The sequence below is a fragment of the Zootoca vivipara genome, chromosome 12 (genome assembly GCF_963506605.1).
Source record: "Zootoca vivipara chromosome 12, rZooViv1.1, whole genome shotgun sequence".
In the NCBI taxonomy this organism is placed as follows: Eukaryota; Metazoa; Chordata; class Lepidosauria; order Squamata; family Lacertidae; genus Zootoca; species Zootoca vivipara.
Genome location: NC_083287.1, coordinates 26,113,246 through 26,134,789, shown reverse-complemented (window position 1 = coordinate 26,134,789; position 21,544 = coordinate 26,113,246). Strand labels below are relative to the sequence as shown.

Sequence of the window (21,544 nt, the reverse complement as noted above, 5' to 3'; positions counted from 1 at the left end):
ATATCAATTTGTTTAATTTATATTTGTTTAATATATTTGGTTTTTATATAAACCAATTTATATATAAACCAATGTATACATTTGTTTAATTTATATATTACTGCAAGTTGCCCTGCAAAACTGTCCCCCCCAAAAGGGGAATATAAATTTAATAAAAAATAAAATAAATACAAAGGGACAGAGAAGGCTAGTAATCATCAAGCTATTACTGGTGGCCTCCCGTCTATGATCCCATTGGTCTGGGCCCACTTTTGCTCTGTTCCAATAAGTGCTGGGCAGCTGTCCTTCTTAATTACTTTTGAGTAATGTTACAGGGCTTTGAAGAACCATGGGAAATCACAGTGGTAGCCACTAGAAGAATACAGCTAGCACTATCACCCTTGTCCTTATCAATGCCAGGATATCTGTGCTATCTATGGCAGTTTCTTGAAAATGGTTCCCTGCCCTACCACAGCTCTTAACAGTCATCTCAGCAATTCTGCTATTGCAGAACCTTAAAAGCGCATCTATTTGATGCATATTTAAGCTTTATTGATCACTTACTGTGATTGTTGTATCCAATTGCCATTCAACCTCCTTAGCATATTCTCCTTTATGTGCCTCCCAGCCAAGATTTCGTTTCATGTATGAGACGGAATGAGCTTGAGTCTGCAAAAGAGGTTTGTTTTTGAAGGTACCAAACGTCTTTTGGGTTGCTCCCATGAGTGACATGTTAATCCCTGAGGAAGGTGATGCCCGTGGGACCACCCCCCCTTATTTGTACAACTATCCCCCCCCCATCTGACCATCTAGATGACACAGCTGCCACCTGTGTCAGCTGGCAGTGGGAGCAAAGAGAGGAGGAGCCCATTTGCTCTGGCCATCGGAGGGGTCCTCTCACAGTCATACCCCTCAAATTTGACCTGCCTTCCCTGCCTGCTCACAGGTGCTAAATTGCAGACCCTTTTCTGATTCATGTTGGCAGCGACTTTGAAATGCCTCTTATTTTAGGAATATGAACCATAGTTGCCTCCCTCCAATACACTAAAAAAAAAAAAAGGTGTTTGCTACAGCTTGAGTTCATTATAACAGAGCTTTCCTGTAAGCACATGCCATTTCATTGAAGCTTTTGTTCTGGCTTTTGCAAAAGCAAATTCTTTTCTTAGAAGTAAGGCTACTCCGAGCGTATGCTGCATCTATTACTGCGGCCTGGTGTCTAACGGGCCTGTTAGCTAAGGCCAGCTCTGGCCTATGTAATGCTGTTTGTAATGAGAAATCTAAACAGGGAATGGCAGTGAGGCATGACAGGAATGTGTTTCCATTGGAGAAGTTGGTGCAGAGAAAAAGTATAAGCAAAGCCATGTCCAGAAGGCCTTTTCAGCTGGCCAAGTCGGAAGACTAATGTTATTGTACATTGGCTGTCACCCTGCCAGCCCTCCCTCACTGATTTGTTTTCTCTTAAACTCTCTCTCTCTCTCTCTCTCTCTCTCTCTCTCTCTCTCTCTCTCTCTCTCCCTCCCTCCCTCCCCACCCCCTCTGCTAACTGTTTGCTCAGGTGGACAGTGACACCATTTGGAATGAGCTGCATTCGTCCGGTGCTGCACGCATGGCTGTTGGCTGTGTCATCGAATTGGCTTCCAAAGTGGCCTCAGGAGAGCTGAAGGTGAGGTCTAGGTTGCAATGTGTGTGGGAAAAGTGGGGCAGGGGGGGAGCTTAAAGCGATGTTGTTGTTCTGGGGTTGAAGGAAGGGGAGCGGAGACCGGAGAATGGGGAAGATGGCGGGTCACTAAGGTGTGGTAATCTAAATAGACTCGCTTGGCAATCAGCAGATCGTTTTATTACTCGGAGCCTTCCAATTCACTAGAGAGAGTTTTGCTTGCCAGCGTACTACAGTATTATTGCAGTCTCTCTCTCTCTCTTTTGTTTTCCCCGCCCCGGAGTCAATTGCACAACCGTTGTCCGAGTTAGAAATGACTCAGAGGATGTACAGATCTGGCACGCCATTCTGAAATTCCCTTTTGAAATGAATTTTAAATAAATTATTATCGGGTTGAAAGCATGGCCTCAGAAATGCCACCCAAGGCGAAGAAAAGTAAATAATGGACCTGTGGGCTTTGAAGAAAGAATGAAAGTGTTGATTGGAAGGGTAATGGTGCAGGCTACGCCTTTCCATCAAACAATCGCAAATTCAAAGCACTTCCCCAACCCAAACTCGGCTTTTGAGCTTCCTTTCTACACGATCTGAAAAGAATGAGACACAAAACCCAAATTATCCCCAGTCTAAACAATTTATAAAACCTGCATGCTCGACGAACGTTGACATTTTATTTGATGTTATAACAACTGGGTTTTAAAGGTAGGCTCTGCACGGCCCGAATGGTCAGATATCCCAATAAACTTTCTTGGATGTGACACGTCATCAATACAATTGATGTTAGGTAAAATAGCAATGGATTTCACCCAGTGACCAAAGTCTACTGTTGCGGTTCAGATCTGACGACAAATGGAATTAAATGAAAAGTATGTAACTTTCTTTCACATGCTTACAGTTTTGTGGTGATTTAGGGCTCTTTTGTTTTTCCTCCATTGGGGCAAAAGCAGTTGGGACCTCCCAGGAGATGGGGCGCTTCCTGATACCTGCCCGTCTATGCTATACAGCTTGGGGGTAAGGACAGGAGATTGAAAGAGTGAGAAACTGCGAGAACTGAAATTGACAGGTTCTTTCGTTCCTAGCCATGGCTACCATAGACTTGGGACACCATCCCGCAAAACCTGGACTGTAATGAACAGATTACTTAAATCCCAGTGATTACAGTAGGATTTAAGCATGGTTCCATTAGCAGGTTATATTTGCGTGCTTACTGAGGAAGACACTACACCTCAGATTCAATCACCTATCTGTAAAATGTGAAGAACAATGAAGACACTAAAGTACAGAGATCAAAAGCACCTTATTTATATGGTGTACAGGGATCATAGCTGCCAAGTCTCCCGTATTCCCCGGGAAACCCCCGTTTTTCCAGCCATTTCCCGCTGGCAGCCCGGGTTTTAAAAACCCCCGTAAATCCCCCAGATTTTTACCGGCCTGGGGAGGCTCCTTCTGCACATATCTGGAGTCTCTGGACATGCACAGAAGCAATTTCTGGCACTGCGGCTGTTTTGGAAATGGGCAGAGCATGCGTAGAAGCAACTTCCAGTGCTGCTCTGCCCAGTTCCAAAATGGCCGTAGCGCAACTTCCGGTGCCGATCCCTGGACTTTTCAATCTGGGAGTTGGCACCTATGACAGGGATTTACATTGTAACAAATCTGAACATTTGCAAAATGGTGGCCTCTTGAGGACATATTGCACAGCGATGATCTGGCTATGCAGAAGGCTGATCACCTGGAGCCACCAGCTAAAAGAAATCGGCATCATCACTGTGACCTCTATTCTCCAGTTTTCCCAGTTGTTGCAAATATATGGTAACTATTCCTTCACTGGGTGCAGGACCTTGAAAGCTTTAACTATGGATATGTGGAATAATGTTCTACAGAGGCTCTGAATATGCCCTACTTTCTACACTTTTTAAGCCACCATGCTTGCAAGTTTCCCAGAGAAAATACATGTTTGCTTTATGTATCATTTATTTATTTATTTAGATAGCTTGTTTCCTGCTGTTCAGTTTAAATTTTTCAATGAATCCTTCAAAGCTGAAAATAAACATAAAATCAAAATAACAAAACAGTAAATAGCTTGGGTTCTCTCTGAGAGAGTCATGCTCTGAGTAAACTCAGATGAAGTCAGTGGACATTGACTACGGCAGGCATCCCCAAACTTCGGCCCTCCAGATGTTTTGGACTACAATTCCCATCTTTCCCAACCACTGGTCCTGTTAGCTAGGGATCATGGGAGTTGTAGGCCAAAACATCTGGAGGGCCGCAGTTTGGGGATGCCTGGACTACGGTATGAGTTTGACACTGAAACAACCCATTGAAAACCAGCATAGAATACGAAACACTGCGATAAAGCATGAAAGCAGTAGTAAAAATCAAATCATTATGTAGTTTAAAGCATGGGCAAACAAATCAGTTTTGTCCAGGTTTTGAAAGCTTAACACGAGAACAGCCTTCCATTATGTAGGTGCCACCACTGAGAAGGCCCTATTGCTGCTAGACTATGTCTACCCTGCAAAGAAAGGCACCCACACAGTTGCCTTTGTGGAAGTTCGCAACATGAATCGTGGATTCATACGGGTACAATCAGTCCCTTACATATTCATGCCCAAAGCCATTATATATATTTAAAAAACCACACCAGCACATTAATTTTCGTCTGGAAGCCCACAAGAACCTCATGGAGCCATTTTAATGCAGGTGAACTAGGCTTCATGTGGCTAGTTCCAGTCAATGACCTACTGGTAGCTGCCAGAATTTACAGCAATTTATAGGAAACGTCTTGTGTTAACTGACTTGGGCTATGTACAGGCTTGTGCTATTATGCACATGACTTCCCCCAAAGAAGCCTGGGAACTGAAGTGTGTTAAAGGTGCTGGGAACTGTAGCTCCATGAGGGGGAAACTATCGTTTCCAGGATTCTTTGAGGCAAGTCACGTGCTTTAAATGAAAGATGTGTATGCAGACGTACATGCTCCAAAATAATAATTCAGACTTCCATTTTTTTTCCTGCTTAGGAAGTATAATTGGGATGATGAATATATCAGAATTTAAAAGCTGGCCTAGATAAGAATAATCAGACATGCTTTATGTGCAGTTGACACAACCAGGATTTGCTGCAGGACCTTTATTGCTTATCTCCCAGGATTTATGGGGTCTTTCACATGGTGGATTTACTCTTCACTGTTTATCTCTGTGTAATGAAGAGCTCTAAAAACAAAGTTGTCAATCAATCTATTTTCTCAATGGCCACTGAAGTAGCTGCAGTAAAGCAACAAATACTTACATGGGTTGGGGAGGGGGCGGCGACGGCGGTTCCCCCTCACCCATATTTATTTGCAGTTTATTTTAAGAAGAAGATTTAAAAGATTTCCAAATGGAATGTTTGTCTGGAACTGAATCCTGCAGATCAAGGTCACGCACAGAGTGTTACTGCAGAATACCAATTGCATTACAATTTGAGAACACAGTGTCGTTAAAATACTATGCGACTCGGGGTCTATAAATCACTCTTTTATTTGCCTTCGGAGGCACCAGGGAAGGTCAGCAGAGGATAGCCCCAGGATGACACACTTTTATCCCAAATTAACATATTCATTTAGAATAACTATCCCCCCTCTGGCCCTGTCCTCACAGTCACTAATACAGATCCATCAGCTTACACCTAATGTCCTCCTTCAGACATCCATCTCATTGCCACTCCTAATACCTTGGGTGTATGAAAAACACACACCAGGAATCAAATGGGGATTAGCTTATGCGGTGAACAAGCACGCACAGTGCAGATTTTTTATGAAGCCCGTTCAAAGGTTTCTTGACTCTCATTTCCCCTGTGGTTCTCCTCGCTCCATTCATGCTCACCAGCTATCATCTCCTCTTGTAACCTTCCAATATACATGCTTTGGGCTTATGCTATGCCTACAACTAGAACAACAAAGAGCCTTGCGGCACCTTATATAGGCTTATTATGGCATATGCATGAAGTGTTATCCTCGGCTGAAGGTATCGATGGACATGGGGAGTGGGGGGACCGTAGACACTGAAGCGGAAGAGCCCAGAGCTCAGGGGTAGAGCACTGCTTCACATGCAAAAGGTCCCAGGATCAATCCTCACCATTCCCAGATCATAGAATCATGGAATCGTAGAATTGGAAGGGACCCCATGGGTCCTCTAGTCCAACCTCTCTGCAATGCAGGAATCTCAACTAATGCATCCATGACAAATGGCCATCCAACCTCTTCTTGAAGACCTCCAGTGAAGGAGAGTCCAGATAGGGCTGGGAATGTGCCCAGCAGAAATCTGGAGATAATTGGGAAAGGATTGCAGCAGCCAAAGTAGACACTAGGGCTGCAATCCTCTGCCCATTTACTTGGTTATACATTCATGCTGAAGAGTTCACAACTGATTGATTTTAACCAGCAGTCTATTATGAATTTGTGTACATGAACCTGTACATTTTTTTAAAATGAAAGGAGGGAGGAATCAGCTATGATTTCACTATTTTGTCCACTTAGGCTGCATTTTTAGGCATACCTGGTAGTAAGTCCCATTGATCTAAATGGGACATATTTCTGTGCAGGATTCCACTGCTAATATATGGAGACTTCCCTATGGTCACATAACATGCCTGTGGTATAGCGGAACAGTGAGCCTATTTATCAAAATCTAGGCTATTCCCACCACTGGACTCCTTGTAGAGATATGCCAGATTCTATACTATGACCTGGAAATACATTTAATTTTTTGAACGAAATGAATCCTTTGTGTCCTCTCCTCCCATCTTACGTAAGTCTCAGATCAGCAACGTAACTCGATAACTGACCAAAAAGCAGGGGAATCGGATTGAAACACTGAATCCATAGCTATAATAAACATCTCTCCATTCCATTTGAAATCCCTTGTGAACTATTTGGTCTTTTTTATTGTTCCTGGCTAATGGACAGAATACCAGCTGTGAAACTGTAAAACAATACAGCCTACTTGAATCCCACTTTAAGGAGAGATAGTAAATGGCTTCTTTGGGTTAGGAGAATGTTGCCTCTACCTGTGGAATCTGAACAAGAATATTTTCCCACATATAAAAGTGGGTGAAATCATCCATCGAAACCAAGCTTTTTCTATTGTTATGTGGGCGCAGTTCAGGGATACTAGGCATATCACTCTACATTTTAAGCAGGACCCTAGATCACTGGTGTGTAAGCATATCATAAATAATGAGGTGTCCAATGGCCTTGCTTTCATTCAGTTCTCACCCTGTATCTACTTAACTTTTTATACAGGGTTGCTTCTAAGACATGAAACCTAAAGGAGATAGACAGATTCCCCTCTCCTGGAGAGCTTTAGCACTCCATTAACTCACCTGCCCCCTACCCTGAAGTTTCAGTAATTTGGAACCTTAAAAGTGAATTTTCTCTGGGCTTGCATTGGGATTTGGCAGATTGATTGGTGTGCTTTAATGTGCATGCATATCTCATGTATCAATGTAAGGACCCAGGTGGTGCTGTGGGTTAAACCACAAAGTCTAGGGCTTGCTGATCAGAAGGTCAGCGGTTTGAATCCCTGCAATGGGGTGAGCTCCCATTTCTCGGTCCCAGCTCCTGCCCACCTAGCAGTTCGAAAGCACATCAAAGTGCAAGTAGATAAATAGGGACCGCTACACTGGGAAGGTAAATGGCGTTTCCATGTGCTGCTCTGGTTCGCCAGAAGTGGCTTAGTCATGCTGGCCACATGACCTGGAAGCTATACGCCGGCTCCCTCAGCCAATAATGCGAGATGAGCGCGCAACCCCAGAGTCGGTCACGACTTTTGACCTTTTACCTATTCCTTTAGATCCAAAGTCTACAGTAGATTTTAATCAGGCTGCCATCTCTCTCTCTCTCTCTCTCTCTCTCTCTCTCTCTCTCTCTCTCTCTCTCTCTCTCTCTTGCTTAATATCTAGCCTGATGAAGAATTCTTAAGAACTTGAAAAGCTTGCTTGCTATTTGTTACATTTTGATTGCTTCTAACATTTTTGTACTTTCCCCCCCTCTATGGAGCAACACACAGTTATCTGTGCTGTTCTCTTTTGCTCCTCGGGCTGAGACCACAGCCTTATGAGGCTGGCAATTCCTTTACTATGGACAGAGCAGCACAAGAAATATGCCCCTTTCTGGATAACATTGCCATGGGGGGCAAAACACTTTGGGAATAGGGCTACATTATCCAAGTCAGGGCAGTCTCGAGCAGGTCGGGTGCCCTGGCACTGAGGGGTGGAGATCGCTCCGGCGCCCCCGCCCTCGCAGGGCACAGCATGGTTTCCGCGCGGCTTTGCCGTGCAGCGCCCTACCTACCCACCCGGCGCCCTGGCGCACCGCGCCACCGGGGCTCTACCTAGAGCCGGCCCTGATCTAAGTTTTAAAAGAGTCTGTAGTTCTTCTTCCTCACAAATTCCTCTCTGCAAACTGGCAAGAAATCCAGATGCTCTAAGAACTTGCTAATTGTTTGCATGTTTGTATCCTGACCTTCCCTCAACCATGTATAGTCCCTTCTTCAGACATCCAGAATGGGGCTCAAATAAGCATATAAGGAGGAGAGTGTGCGTGAAAGTGCATTAGCAAATCTGAATGTTCAAGAGTGACTTTTGGCAATGGGGAAAGCTACTGTGGCCCTAGAGACTTCCGTACATTTCGACTCCCTGGTTTCCCCACGTTCTAAAGTGCAGGAGCCTCCATGAGAACAGGAGCCTTCTCTGCTGGAGACAGTCAACCTTGAATATGCAGAGGACAATAGGGGCAATGGCGTCAAGAACATAACGGTAGGTGAATGAAACTAGTCCACATCCTCCTCCCATGTTTATGTAAGCCCTATTCGGAATAACTGAACAGCATGTTTTTTTTAGCACTTGAAACCTTCTCATGAGACTTGGCTTCACCACACACTGATAAAATCAGAGGATCATAGAACCAGTTGGGTTTTTTTGTTAAAGCATTAAGTTCCGGTACTCATATCTTGATAAAAGTGTTGTGGCTGCCAAAACAAAATGGCTGCCACCAGCATCCCCAAAAGGGATGATGGTACTCCATACTGGTGAGTACCATCACAAAAAGCACTGCTCAGCACCACTGCTTTAATTAATAATATGTTTAATTAAAATAAGTTTTCCTGTAAATTTCAAAAAGTTCTTCTAAAATTCAACCAGTTGAGAAGCAAAACCACTGGAATAGGTTGGTGGGGGAGGGGTAATCCATCTCAGGATGATGCATTCTGACATTATCTTGCACATCCATTTGCACTGAAGCAAAACAAGCATGAGTCCCTTGAAACCCCTCTTCAGATGGCGTATATGGAATTGGCCTCTTGGTAGTCAGGGATCATTTAACTGAATTAAAATAGTTTGAAATGAATATCCTTGGAAACTAAAACTGTAGGCTTTCCTGGGATGGTTCCTTTTGATATGTCAAGACTGATCAGTATCAGAACGATTTTTGCTGTATCCCGTCACTATTACGCTTGCTGCCTGTTTGCTATTTCTGGGTAACATAAAGGAAACATAAAATTGCTATTTCAAATAAGTTTATATGTTTGATGTTACTCAAGGCCTTTGCCATAAAAGTCAAATACACAGGGCAGAGGTCTCAAAATATCCATCAGCCTTAAAGGCTTCCAGAATAAGGGGCAAAAATGTGTTTTTTCTCTCCTTCAGTCAATACAATTGACTGAAAACAATTGGCCTAACCCCAACCCCAGAACACATAAATACAATATTTGGGATTAACTATGAGCCACAACTTTATTTGTAAATAAGTAAAGTGGGGTGCACACTCAACAGGGCAAGTCAAACTCCACCTTTTCAGTTTGGACATGCTATCTACCAAGATGATGGCTAGGAATTTCCACTTCCCCTGCTTACCTTGGGCAGGTGATGTCACCCTGGTCCCAAACATTGGATGAAACTGACCTTTGCCCTTTCTAGCCCCCCCCCACTTGTTTATTTAAGTGTCATCAGCTCTTCTCCACTGTGATGCCTTACAGAGGGCTGGTGTGGCTACCTGCCTCCATGCGAGACATGATATGGGGCAGAATTCCTTTCATGGTTTCTTGTTTTCACATAGTAAAATATGTTTGAGAAAGGGATGAGAACAGCCCGTTTTGGTTTAGCCATTGTGGGGGGAAAGAACTGAGAATGGCTACCGAATGAGGGCAAGGGCAGAGATATGTGACTTTCCCTCACCACTGAGGAAGCAACGGAACATCACATTAAAGGTAAGTCTGGATGACAGAGACAGGCTGCTCTGGATTGAGGCATTGCCGGCTGAAAATCTAGGGACCACAGACCACAAATTTTCCATGTCTCTGAATCTTATCTTAAACCTGGCAGATGGTGTTTTTAAGATGCCGTGAATCACTCTTCCTTGTCAGTCTGTAAAGCACGTATCATAAACTCTGTGAGGTGGAAAGACTTGCCAAACAATTTCTGTGCTATTTCCGACAATGTTTAACTGGGACACCAGCACAGGGAAATTTTTGTGTAATAATGTTATTGCTTCGTTAACATAAACGAAGTTCATGATTGTACTTCTCTGAGATGACGGTTTTGTTTCAGGTTCATTGGGGGATTTTCAGAGTATCTCTCCCACATGCATAACAATGCCAACAAGAAATGCCAGCTTGATAATCTGTATAATAAGAGGCAAAGAATAACGACTGTGTGACTAAAAAGTTAAGGCACTTAAATGAAGCAGTATGGTCACTGATGCTCAATAACTAGCACAGGCTAACAAGCTTACACTTAAAAATAATATAAACATAGTAGTGGGATTATCTGGGCCAGCCCACTAAAGTAATAGATTTCTCTAGTCTTACATCAATTTGCACCAGATTCTTCTTTAAAACTGTCACTGACAGTCAATTTGTTTCCTTGACTAACTGTGATTAGAAGACGTGGCCTGGTATTCAACCTAAAACTGACTTGCAGCTTGAGCCAACTGCTTCTTTCCTCTCCTTGGTTTCCTTGGTGATCCAATATGGTTTCCAGCATTTTTTTTTCCAGCTTCGCTAGTTGGCCAAAGTGATTGCAAGAAACCAATCATGGCTTCTATCAGGCCCCTGAAGTGTGTTCTGAAGGCTTCTATTTTCATTATCTGAAAATTCCTGAACTGCATTCCGGTGAGGAAAACGAAGATGGTGTATGGGATTCATTCTGTTTGGAAAATAAACAATATGCCACATATTTAGCACGTAACTGAGTGATACTTTATAAATGAGGAGACTGGGCTTTCATTGCCCTTTCCAGTGATATGAGATGAAAGAGTGATTCCTCCCCACTCAGACTTTGATATACTGCTGATTTGTCATTCCTGTTTTAAGCATTTCTAGACTTTAGACCAAGTTTGATGCATTTCTACTCCATCATATCCTGAAGTTTAAAACACACAAAAATCAGGCCTATAATGACAAAGACATGAATCTCTCCTCTAATGTGCATTTCTGTCAGTCAGTTTAACCTTCTGTTGACGTATAATGGTGTCTGTATCCTAGTATAAACAAGCGTCTGTGTAAAAATGCTTTGAATTTATGTGTGTTGGCTACATTTTCAACATATCGCTCCATGTTAGACTGTCTATCTCTGGAGTATATTTTTACGTTTCTGTCTGACCTTCACCCACTGTTCTGAGATCACTGTCTGGTATTTAGTATTGCCCAAATAAATGAATTCACATTCCCTCCTGCTAATATGGGACAATGTTGTGAAGAACTAGTAGCCACAGACGTGTGAAGACTTTTGGGAGAAATGAAGAACTGCTGATTAGCAAAGTCTGGCATAAGTGCTTAACAATGATTAGTCATTTGCTGTGGGGAGAAATATCATGCCCTCAAAGTAATTTAGTACCAGGGTCATACTATAGCCCCCCCCCCCAAAAAAACACCTATTATGATGATCCTGAGATAGCCTAAGATCTCCTTTGGAAAGCAGCCAAATGGGGGAAATGTAAAAACTAGGGTTGAATGAAGAATGGGTCTCCCGAAATTCTACATACTTTTGTGGATGACATATTGCAAGAGTGACAGATGCCCTGCTCAGCCTCTGATCCAAGGTTTGGCCATCCGTTAACACACATTAACATACACAATACAGACAATAGCGTGTCATAGGCCAAGAGAGCCTAAAGTGTACCGTAATAAGTTGAGTCAAGCAAGTAACCAGCCCATTTGCTTCAGTCACAATGGCTTGAAGCACTCACCGAAAACAAATCCTATCTCAGTCTCCCAATCAAATGACAATGAGTCAGACTCTGAGCAAAACCCACACCACTCCGAAAGTTATTTTGTATTAACTGCCACTTATCAAATTCCCATTCACTCTGTGGGAAGAAGAGGCAACCCATAATTTGATGGGTGATTTAGCAGAAATGGGATGGCTGGCTGGGTTCAGAAGGTAGCAAATTCCTCATTAAGAAGAGGAGTGGTCCCAGCCTTCTTAAAGAGGCAGGAGTGTGGCCACTCCTGAGAAACACCTCCTCTGGATCTGGAACCAACATTCCCTTCCTGGGCAAGGTGCTTAAGATAGAGTCGATCAACTCAGGTTGTTAATGGGTGAAACTGATTTTCTAGATCTGTTTTCAACTGAGTTTTCAGCTGGGCACTGAAACTACCTTACTGCCCTGCTAGAGACAAGGCAAGTGTGACTCTGTTGATTATTGTGGACCTCTCATGGGGTTCCTGTGCCATCCTTCTGGAGCAGCTGGCTGAACTGTTTCCAGTTGTTCCTGGGGTATCTTTCCTCTGGCATTTATAATTTTGGGTCCTCTAGGATTCTATTCTGTCCCCCGTGCTGCTGTTCCTACATGAAATCACTGAGTGAGGTCACCCTGGGATTTAGTGCCACCCGTGAGCTGATGACATGTAGTTCTATTTCTCTTTTTCATAAAGCGAGCTGAGGTGGTGGTGTTAAATCAGCGCTTGACTGAGGAGGATGGCTTGGATGAGTGCCAGTCAATCCAGACAAAGAACAGTCTGGAAAGTTCAGTTGATGCAGAATATGGGAAGAAGAGCATTAAGTGGGACTGAGCATTATGAACATATGAAGCCAATCCTGTATTGGCTCCCAGTACGTTTCCGAGCACAGTTCAAAGTGTTGGTGCTGACCTTTAAAGCCCTAAATGGCCTCGGTCCAGTATACCTGAAGGAGCGTCTCCACCCCCATAGTTCTGCCCGGACACTGAGGTCCAGTACCGAGGGCCGTCTGGCGGTTCCCTCGTTGCAAGAAGCCAAGTTGCAGGGAACCAGGCAGAAGGCCTTCTCGGTGGTGGCGCCTGCCCCATGGAATGCCCTCCCATCAGATGTCAAAGAGAAAAATAGTTACCAGATTTTTAGAAGACGTCTGAAGGCAGCCCTGTTTAGGGAGGCTTTTAATGTTTAATAGATTATTTTATTTCATTTTTTTGTTGGAAGCCACCCAGAGTGACTGGGGAAACCCAGCCAGATGGGCGGGGTATAAATAAAATTATTATTATTATTATTATTATTATTATTATTATTATTATTATCTTCATTTCTACACCGGATTCATCTCATCACCTTCTCGGCTGCTTTACCCTTCCTGCTTTCAGTAAGTACAGCAATTTGGCTGATGGGAGGCCAGATGCATGGTGGTCCTTGCTGACCACCCTTCCTTGCTGGTTTCCTCCAGTTGACTATACCAACTTTTGTCACTTGGGATCATATCTAAAGGATTTATTCTTCCCTTAAGTACTAAAGCCCTTCTCTATGTGCCGCCATCAACTGAAATGTGGTGGGTGGCTGAGAGAATCATAGAATCATAGAACTGTAGACTTGGAAGGAACCATGAGGGTCTTTTTGTCCAAAAGAAAGGACCTTGTCTGCTGTGACATCCTCAGTAGTGGAACTAAAATGTCTTCTCTCCCACAATAACCCGCCTGGCATCTACCTTAATGTCTTCTTGTCTTATTTTCCCAGGCCTTTTAAACTTTACTATGTGTTTTTATTTTTAAAAACTGTGAGAAGTTTGTTCTTTTTTGGCTCTCTGTTCTAGTTGATCACTGCTCAGGGCCGGTGCGTCCATTTACGCGGACTAGGCCATTGCCTAGGGCATGAAAATGGAGGGGGTGCTGCCGAGCCTGCCCCGCAATACCCCCATGCTGCCGCTGCCCGCCCACCCGCTCTCCGAGGAGCTCACAGCGTCCCCTCCACAGGTGGGAGGAGCGCGAGCCAAAAGGAGAGCTCAGCGCCCTCCCGCCCACAGAGGGGACGCTGTGAGCTCCCCAGAGGTTGCAGCTAGCAAGCGGCGGCAGCGCCCGCAGCTGAAGCCTTCGGCTATGGGCACTGCTGCTGGTGCCGGCGCCGCTCGCTCGCTGCAGCCGCCGCCGCTGAGGAGCTCAAAGCATCCCCTCCACAGGTGGAAGGGCGCCGAGCTCCCCCCTTGGCCCGCGCTCCTCCCGCCAATGGAGGGGATGCAAGGGCATCAGCGGTGTGCGTGCGTGCGTCATGACGCATGCACCCGGGGGGCGCCAGAAGGTGTTTTTGTCTAGGGCGCAAAAAGTTCTAGCACCGCTCCTGTCACTGCTGCAGTATTTTAATCCCTTGAACCCTGTTTTAAAGTGATTTTTTCTTCTTATTTCAGCCTTATTTCCTGCTGCTTGCTTTTTTTAAAGAGTTTTAATTAGTTTTTATTTTGTACATCGCCCAAGGGAACTGTTGTTATTAGGTGACAGATACATGGTATAGATAAATACATACAAAAATAGAAGATATCAAGCATCTCTCAATGCCTTCCTAAACAGAGAAGAATAAACAAGCATCTGCACCCCCCATCATTCAGCCTGGACACTGAGGTCCTGCACCGAGGGCCTTCTGGCTGTTCCCTCACTGCAAGACGTGAGGTTACAGGGAACCAGGCAGAGGGGCTTCTCAGTAGTGGCGCCCATCAGATGTCAAGAAAATAAACAACTATCTGACTTTTAGAAGACATCTGAAGGCAACACTGTTTAGGGAAGTTTTTAATGTTTGATGTTTTATCATGTTTTTAATATTATGTTGCGAGCCCCCCAGAGTGGCTGGGGAAACCCAGCCCAGATGGGTGGGGTATAAATTATTATTATTATTATTATTATTATTATTATTATTATTATTATTATTATTATTTTCAGTTACCTCCTGAAAGAATACCATGAACTCCAAAAGCATCATTATATGTCTGTGTCTATATCTTAATGCAGCTTTGTGGATGTTTTCTCTAGCCCAGAACATAGGAAACTGTCTTCAGGCAATTCGTCTATCAAGCTCAGTATTGTCTACATTGACTGCAGTGGCTTTCCAAGGTTCCAGGCAGGGGATGTTCCCAGCCCTACCTGGAACCACCAGGGATTGAACCTGGGACCTTCTGCATACAAAACAAATACTTTACCACTGAGCTATGACCCTGTGCTGTGAGATCCCCTGGTGTAGATGGACTGCAACCTCCATCTCCCCAGCTAACATGGCCAGCCTAATGGTCAGAGAAGATGGGAGCTCTGGTTGAACAACATCTTGTAGACCCAAGGTTGGGGAAGGCTATCCTAAGATTTCTGTAGCATGAAAGCAAATGCCCCAGTCCCTCCTTCCCAGATCCATTACTTTAAAAATGCAGCTTGGTGAATAATAGAGTGTATACATTCAGCCATTGCCATATTCATTATGAGTGTGGGAAAGAAAATGAAGATAACTTAACCTGAAACTTTCTTTTCATTTGTATAATGTTGATTCTTCCTCTTCATCTGTATGAACCTGAGAGAGTGATCTCTGGCATCTGGGTTTGGAGCTATGATGTCAAACACACACAGAGAAATGAGTCGCACTTGCGGTTACTGTCTCATGGAAACAGTAAAAATAATAATTCCTCCTCATTCATTTGGAGATGTATGATCAGGTGTTGGTTAACAGTGAGCTCCTTATCAGCAAAGAATGTTTGCATGTCTGCTACCTACCCTGAGTTTGGGGGGGGAGTCATCATTTAGCAAAGATTTATAGGTCTTTGCTTCATGGTGTTCTGGGAGGGAACGGAGGCTCGTTGTAAGTGGTGCATTGCAGTGAAGCAGTAGCTTCAGGTATTCCTAGAAAATCACAACTTTTGATGACTGGTCTGTATGAAAACCTCCTATAAAATGTCCAGAATGTGTGTTATAAACTGACTTAGGAAATCCAATAAAGTTGCAAGCTTTGGCAGGCTTCTAGATGAGATTTATAGACTACTGAAATATGGAATTTCCATCATCCTTTTTCTCATATCCACAGCAACCCTTTTTTGTTGTTATGTGAGGGCTCGTCATCCTTGTCACACAAAAAAGAAAAAAAAATTTTGAGGCACTTTTGAGGCAAATCGATGTAAACGAAAAGAAGTTAAAATAGTTTTGAACTGCTTCATATGTTGAGCAATTTACATTTCCCTTAATTTTGTTTTAAATGTAGTGTTGCGCGGAAAATTTCTCCTGATTAATATGGAAATAAATTGCATTTGAAAAAGGGAGAGAGAGAAATTCAGTGAAATTCTCATGGGTGAGGTGCAGGGCTTTGGATGTGCTGAACTTCCTTTTTCAGGTGACCAAAAGGTGTTGCTAAGTACCCTTCCCTTCAGTCTACGAATTCTCTCAGTGTTTTGCAGCCTCCCTGCATGGTTGTGCTTCAATTAAAGCCCAGGGGAATACTTCATGAGGTGACTCCTCCTATCATGGGGCCTTTCCAGTCAGGAAGTACAGTCAGTCAGGAAGGTTGCAGAGTGCTGGAGAAATGTTCACTGGGGCAGAGGGTGGCTGGCTGGGTGGGGGAAGCTCCCAGGCACACACCTCTTGGTTACCTTGCAACAATAAGGTAAGCTCAGCCCCCCACCTGCTGAAATTGCAAAGTGCCCCAAGAATAAGGCAGACAAATGTGAACCTCTTGCTTAGAGAAAGAAAACTTTAAAACAAAACATTTTGGCACATCACTAATTCAATATGGTTCTGTGGTTTTTCTAGCCTCCTTGTCATATGTGCCTTCTGGATATAACAGGCATAGCTGCCAAGTTCCGGATTGAAAAATCCGGGACCAGCAGCAGCACGGCACTGGAAGTTGCTTCTACGCAACTTCCGGACATGCGTAGAAGCAACTTCTGGTGCCGCTCTGCCCATTTCCAAAATGGCTGCGGAGCCAGAAGTCACTTCTACGCAACTTCCGGACATGCGTAGAAGCAACTTCTGGTGCCGCTCTGCCCATTTCCAAAATGGCTGCGGAGCCAGAAGTCACTTCTACGCAACTTCCGGACATGCGTAGAAGCAACTTCTGGTGCCGCTCTGCCCATTTCCAAAATGGCTGCGGAGCCAGAAGTCACTTCTACGCATGTCCAGAAGTGCGTAGAAGCGACTTCCGGCGCCGCTCTGCCCATCTCCAAAATGTCTGCAGTGCCAGAAGTCGCTTCTACGTGACTTCTGGATATGCGTAGAAGCGACTTCTGGTGCTGCGGACATTTTGTAAATGGGCAGAGTGGCTCTGGAAGTCGCTTCTATGCACTTCCGGACATGCGTAGAAGCAACTTCTAATGCCGGCGCTGCCTGATTTCTGGTGCCCATACATGGACAGAGCGGCACCAGAAACATGGCCGCCAGCAGGAGCTGCTTTCCAGGGGATTTACGGGATATAAATCCATTTGGGAGACCAGCGGGAAATGGTAAGAAAATATGGGGGTTTCCCGGGAAAAACGGGGTACTTGGCAGCTATGTATAACAGGTTGCTTGTGCTGCTCCCTTGCAATGCATGGCTTATCTTGATTTAATGCAGGCATCCCCAAACTGTGGCCCTCCAGATGTTTTGGACTACAATTCCCATCATCCCTGACCACTGGTCCTGTTAGCTAGGGATCATGGGAGTTGTAGGCCAAAACATCTGGAGGGCCGCAGTTTGGGGATGCCTGATTTAATGTGTTTCTTCCATTGATGTTGCCTGCAGTTTCTGCATGGGCACAGCTAGGAATCAGTGAAACTACTGGGCTTCCATGCTTACATAGCCTTGCTGGATTGAGCAATGGTTAAATCATACCATTTCCCTTCTAGCACAAGAAACTCAATGCTGACCAAAATCTCGCATTATATCTGGGGCTCTGCCACCAAGACACTTGCCCCATTTCGTACCCTCCTACATGACACAACCCAAATCTGGGACACTATTTTCTGGGTCCAAAATCCAGCACGAGATCACAGACCTGAAAAGGTGCTTTTTTGTGTGGGGGTGTGTGTGTGAGATATTGGCCCCAAATCACGAGACAGCAAGAGCCCCAAATGGCTGCCGTACTCTCAATGGAAAAAACAGGATTCTCCGGTTTTTCTGAGGCAGTTGACGGGTATGCCATTTTCCTGTTATGTCTGCCCATTTGAGCATATTTTCTATGGAGTTTCTTATTTTCCTCTCCTCTTCCATGATCAGCGCATAACTGGGGAACATAAATGAATGTTTCCAGCCCTGCCAAAAGACATCTCTTATATTCTAGCATAACCAAAGCTAGACACAAGGAAAAAAGAAAATATTTATTCTATAGGGGATCAACGGGTAGAAGGAGACAGTGCAAACAGCTGTACGCAACTAAGAGTAAAGGTGCACAAAAAGAAAAAGGGTTATCTTGTGGTATGAACATCACTCGGAGGTTGGTAGAAAATATTAAATCAGCTGCACTGAGCAAAACAATGGAGATTCAGCACCTGAATTGAGGCTTCTGACGCCCCTAATTCTCACCCAATGTGGCAACAAATGCACATTGGGTTGGATACAGCTTAGTCATGCTTGCAGTAGGCCCACTGAAATCAGTGGGACTTAGGTTAGCCATGTCCAAGTTCCACTGATTTCAGGTATGACTCAGCCCCCTACCTCTGCCCCTACCAGTGTCACATGCATCAGTCCATCCTTGCAGACCTCCCCCTTCCACCCACTAAACAGGCAGAAGGACCACTGGTAGTATCCTCATGGGTGGAACTCCCCCCAATGGGGCCTTTTGAGGATGGGGAGGGGCTGAGACAGCCACGAATCTGCTGGAAATGGAGTCTCACAACTGGGGCAGACGGGCATTGGTCTCAATCTGGGCCTGATCTCTGCACCAGCCTGCTCCCACTTCTATTACTGCAGCCACCATGAGTGGTCAGGCTGTGGAAGCAACAGCAGCAGAGAGTTTGGACTGCTGGGTCAGTCTCAATCCAAACACATCCCCGACATGAAAAAGAATGGGCCACCTCTGCTGGTGCAGTTCTGCGCCCACATAATAGTCATGCGGAATTTTAGGTTGCGGAATCAGTCTATCCAGTCTATCACATGTCATGAGGCAAAGTGGAAGCTTCATGTTCAGAAATAGCATGTTAAGTAAGCTCTCTCTGTTTTATCCTTTGCACTTAAAATGTTCTTATTGAGCTAGGCTGCCCCTGCAGCATGACCAGCTTTTGTGTTACAGTGGTACCTGGTATTATGTACTTAATCCGTTCTGGAGGTCCATTTGTAACAGGAAACCACCTGTAATATGAGGCGCGCTTTCTCTAATGCCGCCTCCCACTTCTGCCGTGCTGCCGGAGTGCGACTTCCTGCTCGCATCCCGGGTCGCAACAAGGGGCATCTACTTCCGGGTTAGCGGAACGTAAGCGGGACGGTACGTAACATGAGGTACCACTGTAGTTTACTTAACTGCTGAATTGTTCTCAATGTTTTGAATTTTTATACTGACTTGCATGGTTTTATTGCTCCCTGCTTAGAAAAATTCTCTTGGTATGAGAAATGTTGGCTTGTGAGCTTCTGGGGTGAGCTATCTATCTAGCCTGGAATCCTTGACATACGGCCTATTTTTTAAAAAAAATCGCTCAGCTGAGATCCTTTGCATTTGCCCCACTTATTCTATGAAAGGGTAATGAGTGCTGGGGTGGGGAGGTGTTTAGTAGCTTTTAATACATTCCAAACCTGTTTACTTGCTGCTCTTTGCTCCACAGAAAAGAGAAGAGATCACTCCCCTTCTTCTTTTAAAATCTGGTAATTGAAAACCTATCTTGTTCTTACAGAATGGTTTTGCTGTTGTAAGGCCCCCAGGCCATCATGCTGAAGAATCAACAGCCATGTAAGTACCAGGGAATATTGCCCATCTTGGAGTGCTAGGGTTACTGGCAATCACCTGCATTGTGCATGTCTCTGGGGAGCTCTAATTGTTAGCAGATGACTGAAAAGGTTTTCGAGGTACTCACAGAAGCAGATTTATGGTCTTAGAGATCATATAGTGGGGTTTTTTTAACACACACACACACACACACACACACACACACACACACACACACACGCCCTGAACATTATTTATAACTGTTTTCCTGACTGATGTGCTTTGTAAAATTTCTGTTCTTCTCTATTCCACAGGGGGTTCTGCTTTTTTAATTCGGTTGCAATTACTGCCAAATACTTGAGAGACAAGCTAAATATGGGCAAGATATTGATTGTAGATCTGGTATGTATTATTGGCAAGCATCATCATTTGAGTGGATCTAGATAAAAAAAAGGTTGGGGTAGGGGTGGAAGGAAATGGGGAGGGGAAAAGGGGTTTTGTGTTTTTCTTTTATATGTTAGGCTTTCCTGCCTTTAATACTTAGGAGTAATAAAGGTGTGTGTTTTTCCTCTGAATTTGGGAACTCATTAAATCCAGGATGGCAGGACTGAAACCATAAACATGTATGTTTCACTTTAATGGTGTTAACTGCAATTTTAATGAGAAGAAGGCGCAGATCAGGGTGACTTTTATGGTCCTTAAATGAATTGATACTTCCACTGTTAAAATGACCCAACAAGTACCAACGTTTACTTTTCCCTGCAGAATATAAATTTGAAATACTTAAATTGCGTGGCTTTGGTTTGGTAACCAGTTTGGCTTTGCTCCTTAAGCTGACAATAGCTTGGCTTAGTTGTGCAGTGCAAACATTATTGCAACAAAGGAACAAGGCCTTTGTCTCTCCCCACCCCACCCTCCCCTGGTTCCAAATCACGTGTGCCAGTACGGGATGCCTTCCATGCAGGAAATCTAATTTAATAACAACAAAGAGCCAGCCTTCGTGGCTTAGATTAATCTTTTGCTGCATAGTACAGTTTCAAACAAATGGTTAGTTCAAATGCGGTTGTCACTGGGTAAGTTTTCTCTCCATTCGGCTTGTGAATAATGAATTGAGCTTTGCCTCCTACTTAAGGACCAACTTCATGCATAGCCTGGAGGAAAAGCTGGGGGTTGATTTATGAGCACCATTTTTGTTTTGCCTACACTTTGGGAGGAGGTGTAATAAGTTGTCTGAAAAAGCATAGACAGGAAATGAACCCTGGCATCCAAACCTAACCTGTTACATCTGCATTTAATTAATTTTTGCAGGTGATAAAAGATTTAAAGACAAAATGCGTTAAAGATCCCGCCCCACCCCCAAGCTATGGAATTAATAGTTTAAATCTTATTCATATCAGCGCTCATAATTAAATCTCCTTGTGACCTTGCCCCAGTGGAGGACGGTGCAAAGAAAACAGGGCTTGTGGTTTAGTTGTATGAACAACAATTGTTTTCTAATATATTTAATCATGTGATACAAAATGCACAATTAAGCAGAGAAAACAATCAAGATGTTTCTGTACACTTCTGGGCAAGTGATAGGAAGAGTCTGTAGTCTACAGCTGCAGTCCTATGCTAAATCAGCAGCAGATATTGCACCCCAGGAATAGCAGTAGTGCAGCAAAATGCGCCCATAGCAGTAACCCTGTCATGCTCACCAACCAGGAAGAAGCTTGCCATCAACGCTCCCACATTAGCTGTGCAGGGAAAGGCAACAATGAGCATATAGACCATAGCTGCCAAGTTTTCCCTTTTCTCATGAGGAAGCCTATTCAGCATAAGGGAAAATCCCTTTAAAAAAGGGA

General features: G+C 44.2%; 1 protein-coding gene and 1 non-coding gene across 2 annotated transcripts in view; one reads left to right on the top strand and one right to left on the bottom strand.

Moving 5' to 3' along the window:
* The window catches only part of HDAC9 (histone deacetylase 9), a 338,697-nt gene that overhangs the window by 233,004 nt on the left and 84,149 nt on the right, over positions 1–21,544 (top strand). The window contains exons 17-19 of the mRNA XM_035130280.2: positions 1,535–1,642; positions 19,669–19,724; positions 20,015–20,102. Of these exons, the coding sequence (XP_034986171.2) occupies positions 1,535–1,642; positions 19,669–19,724; positions 20,015–20,102 (252 nt within the window). The remainder of the gene's footprint in view (positions 1–1,534; positions 1,643–19,668; positions 19,725–20,014; positions 20,103–21,544) is intronic.
* On the bottom strand, positions 14,981–15,052 carry TRNAT-UGU (transfer RNA threonine (anticodon UGU)). The gene has a single exon. It is a non-coding gene; the product is annotated as a tRNA-Thr (tRNA).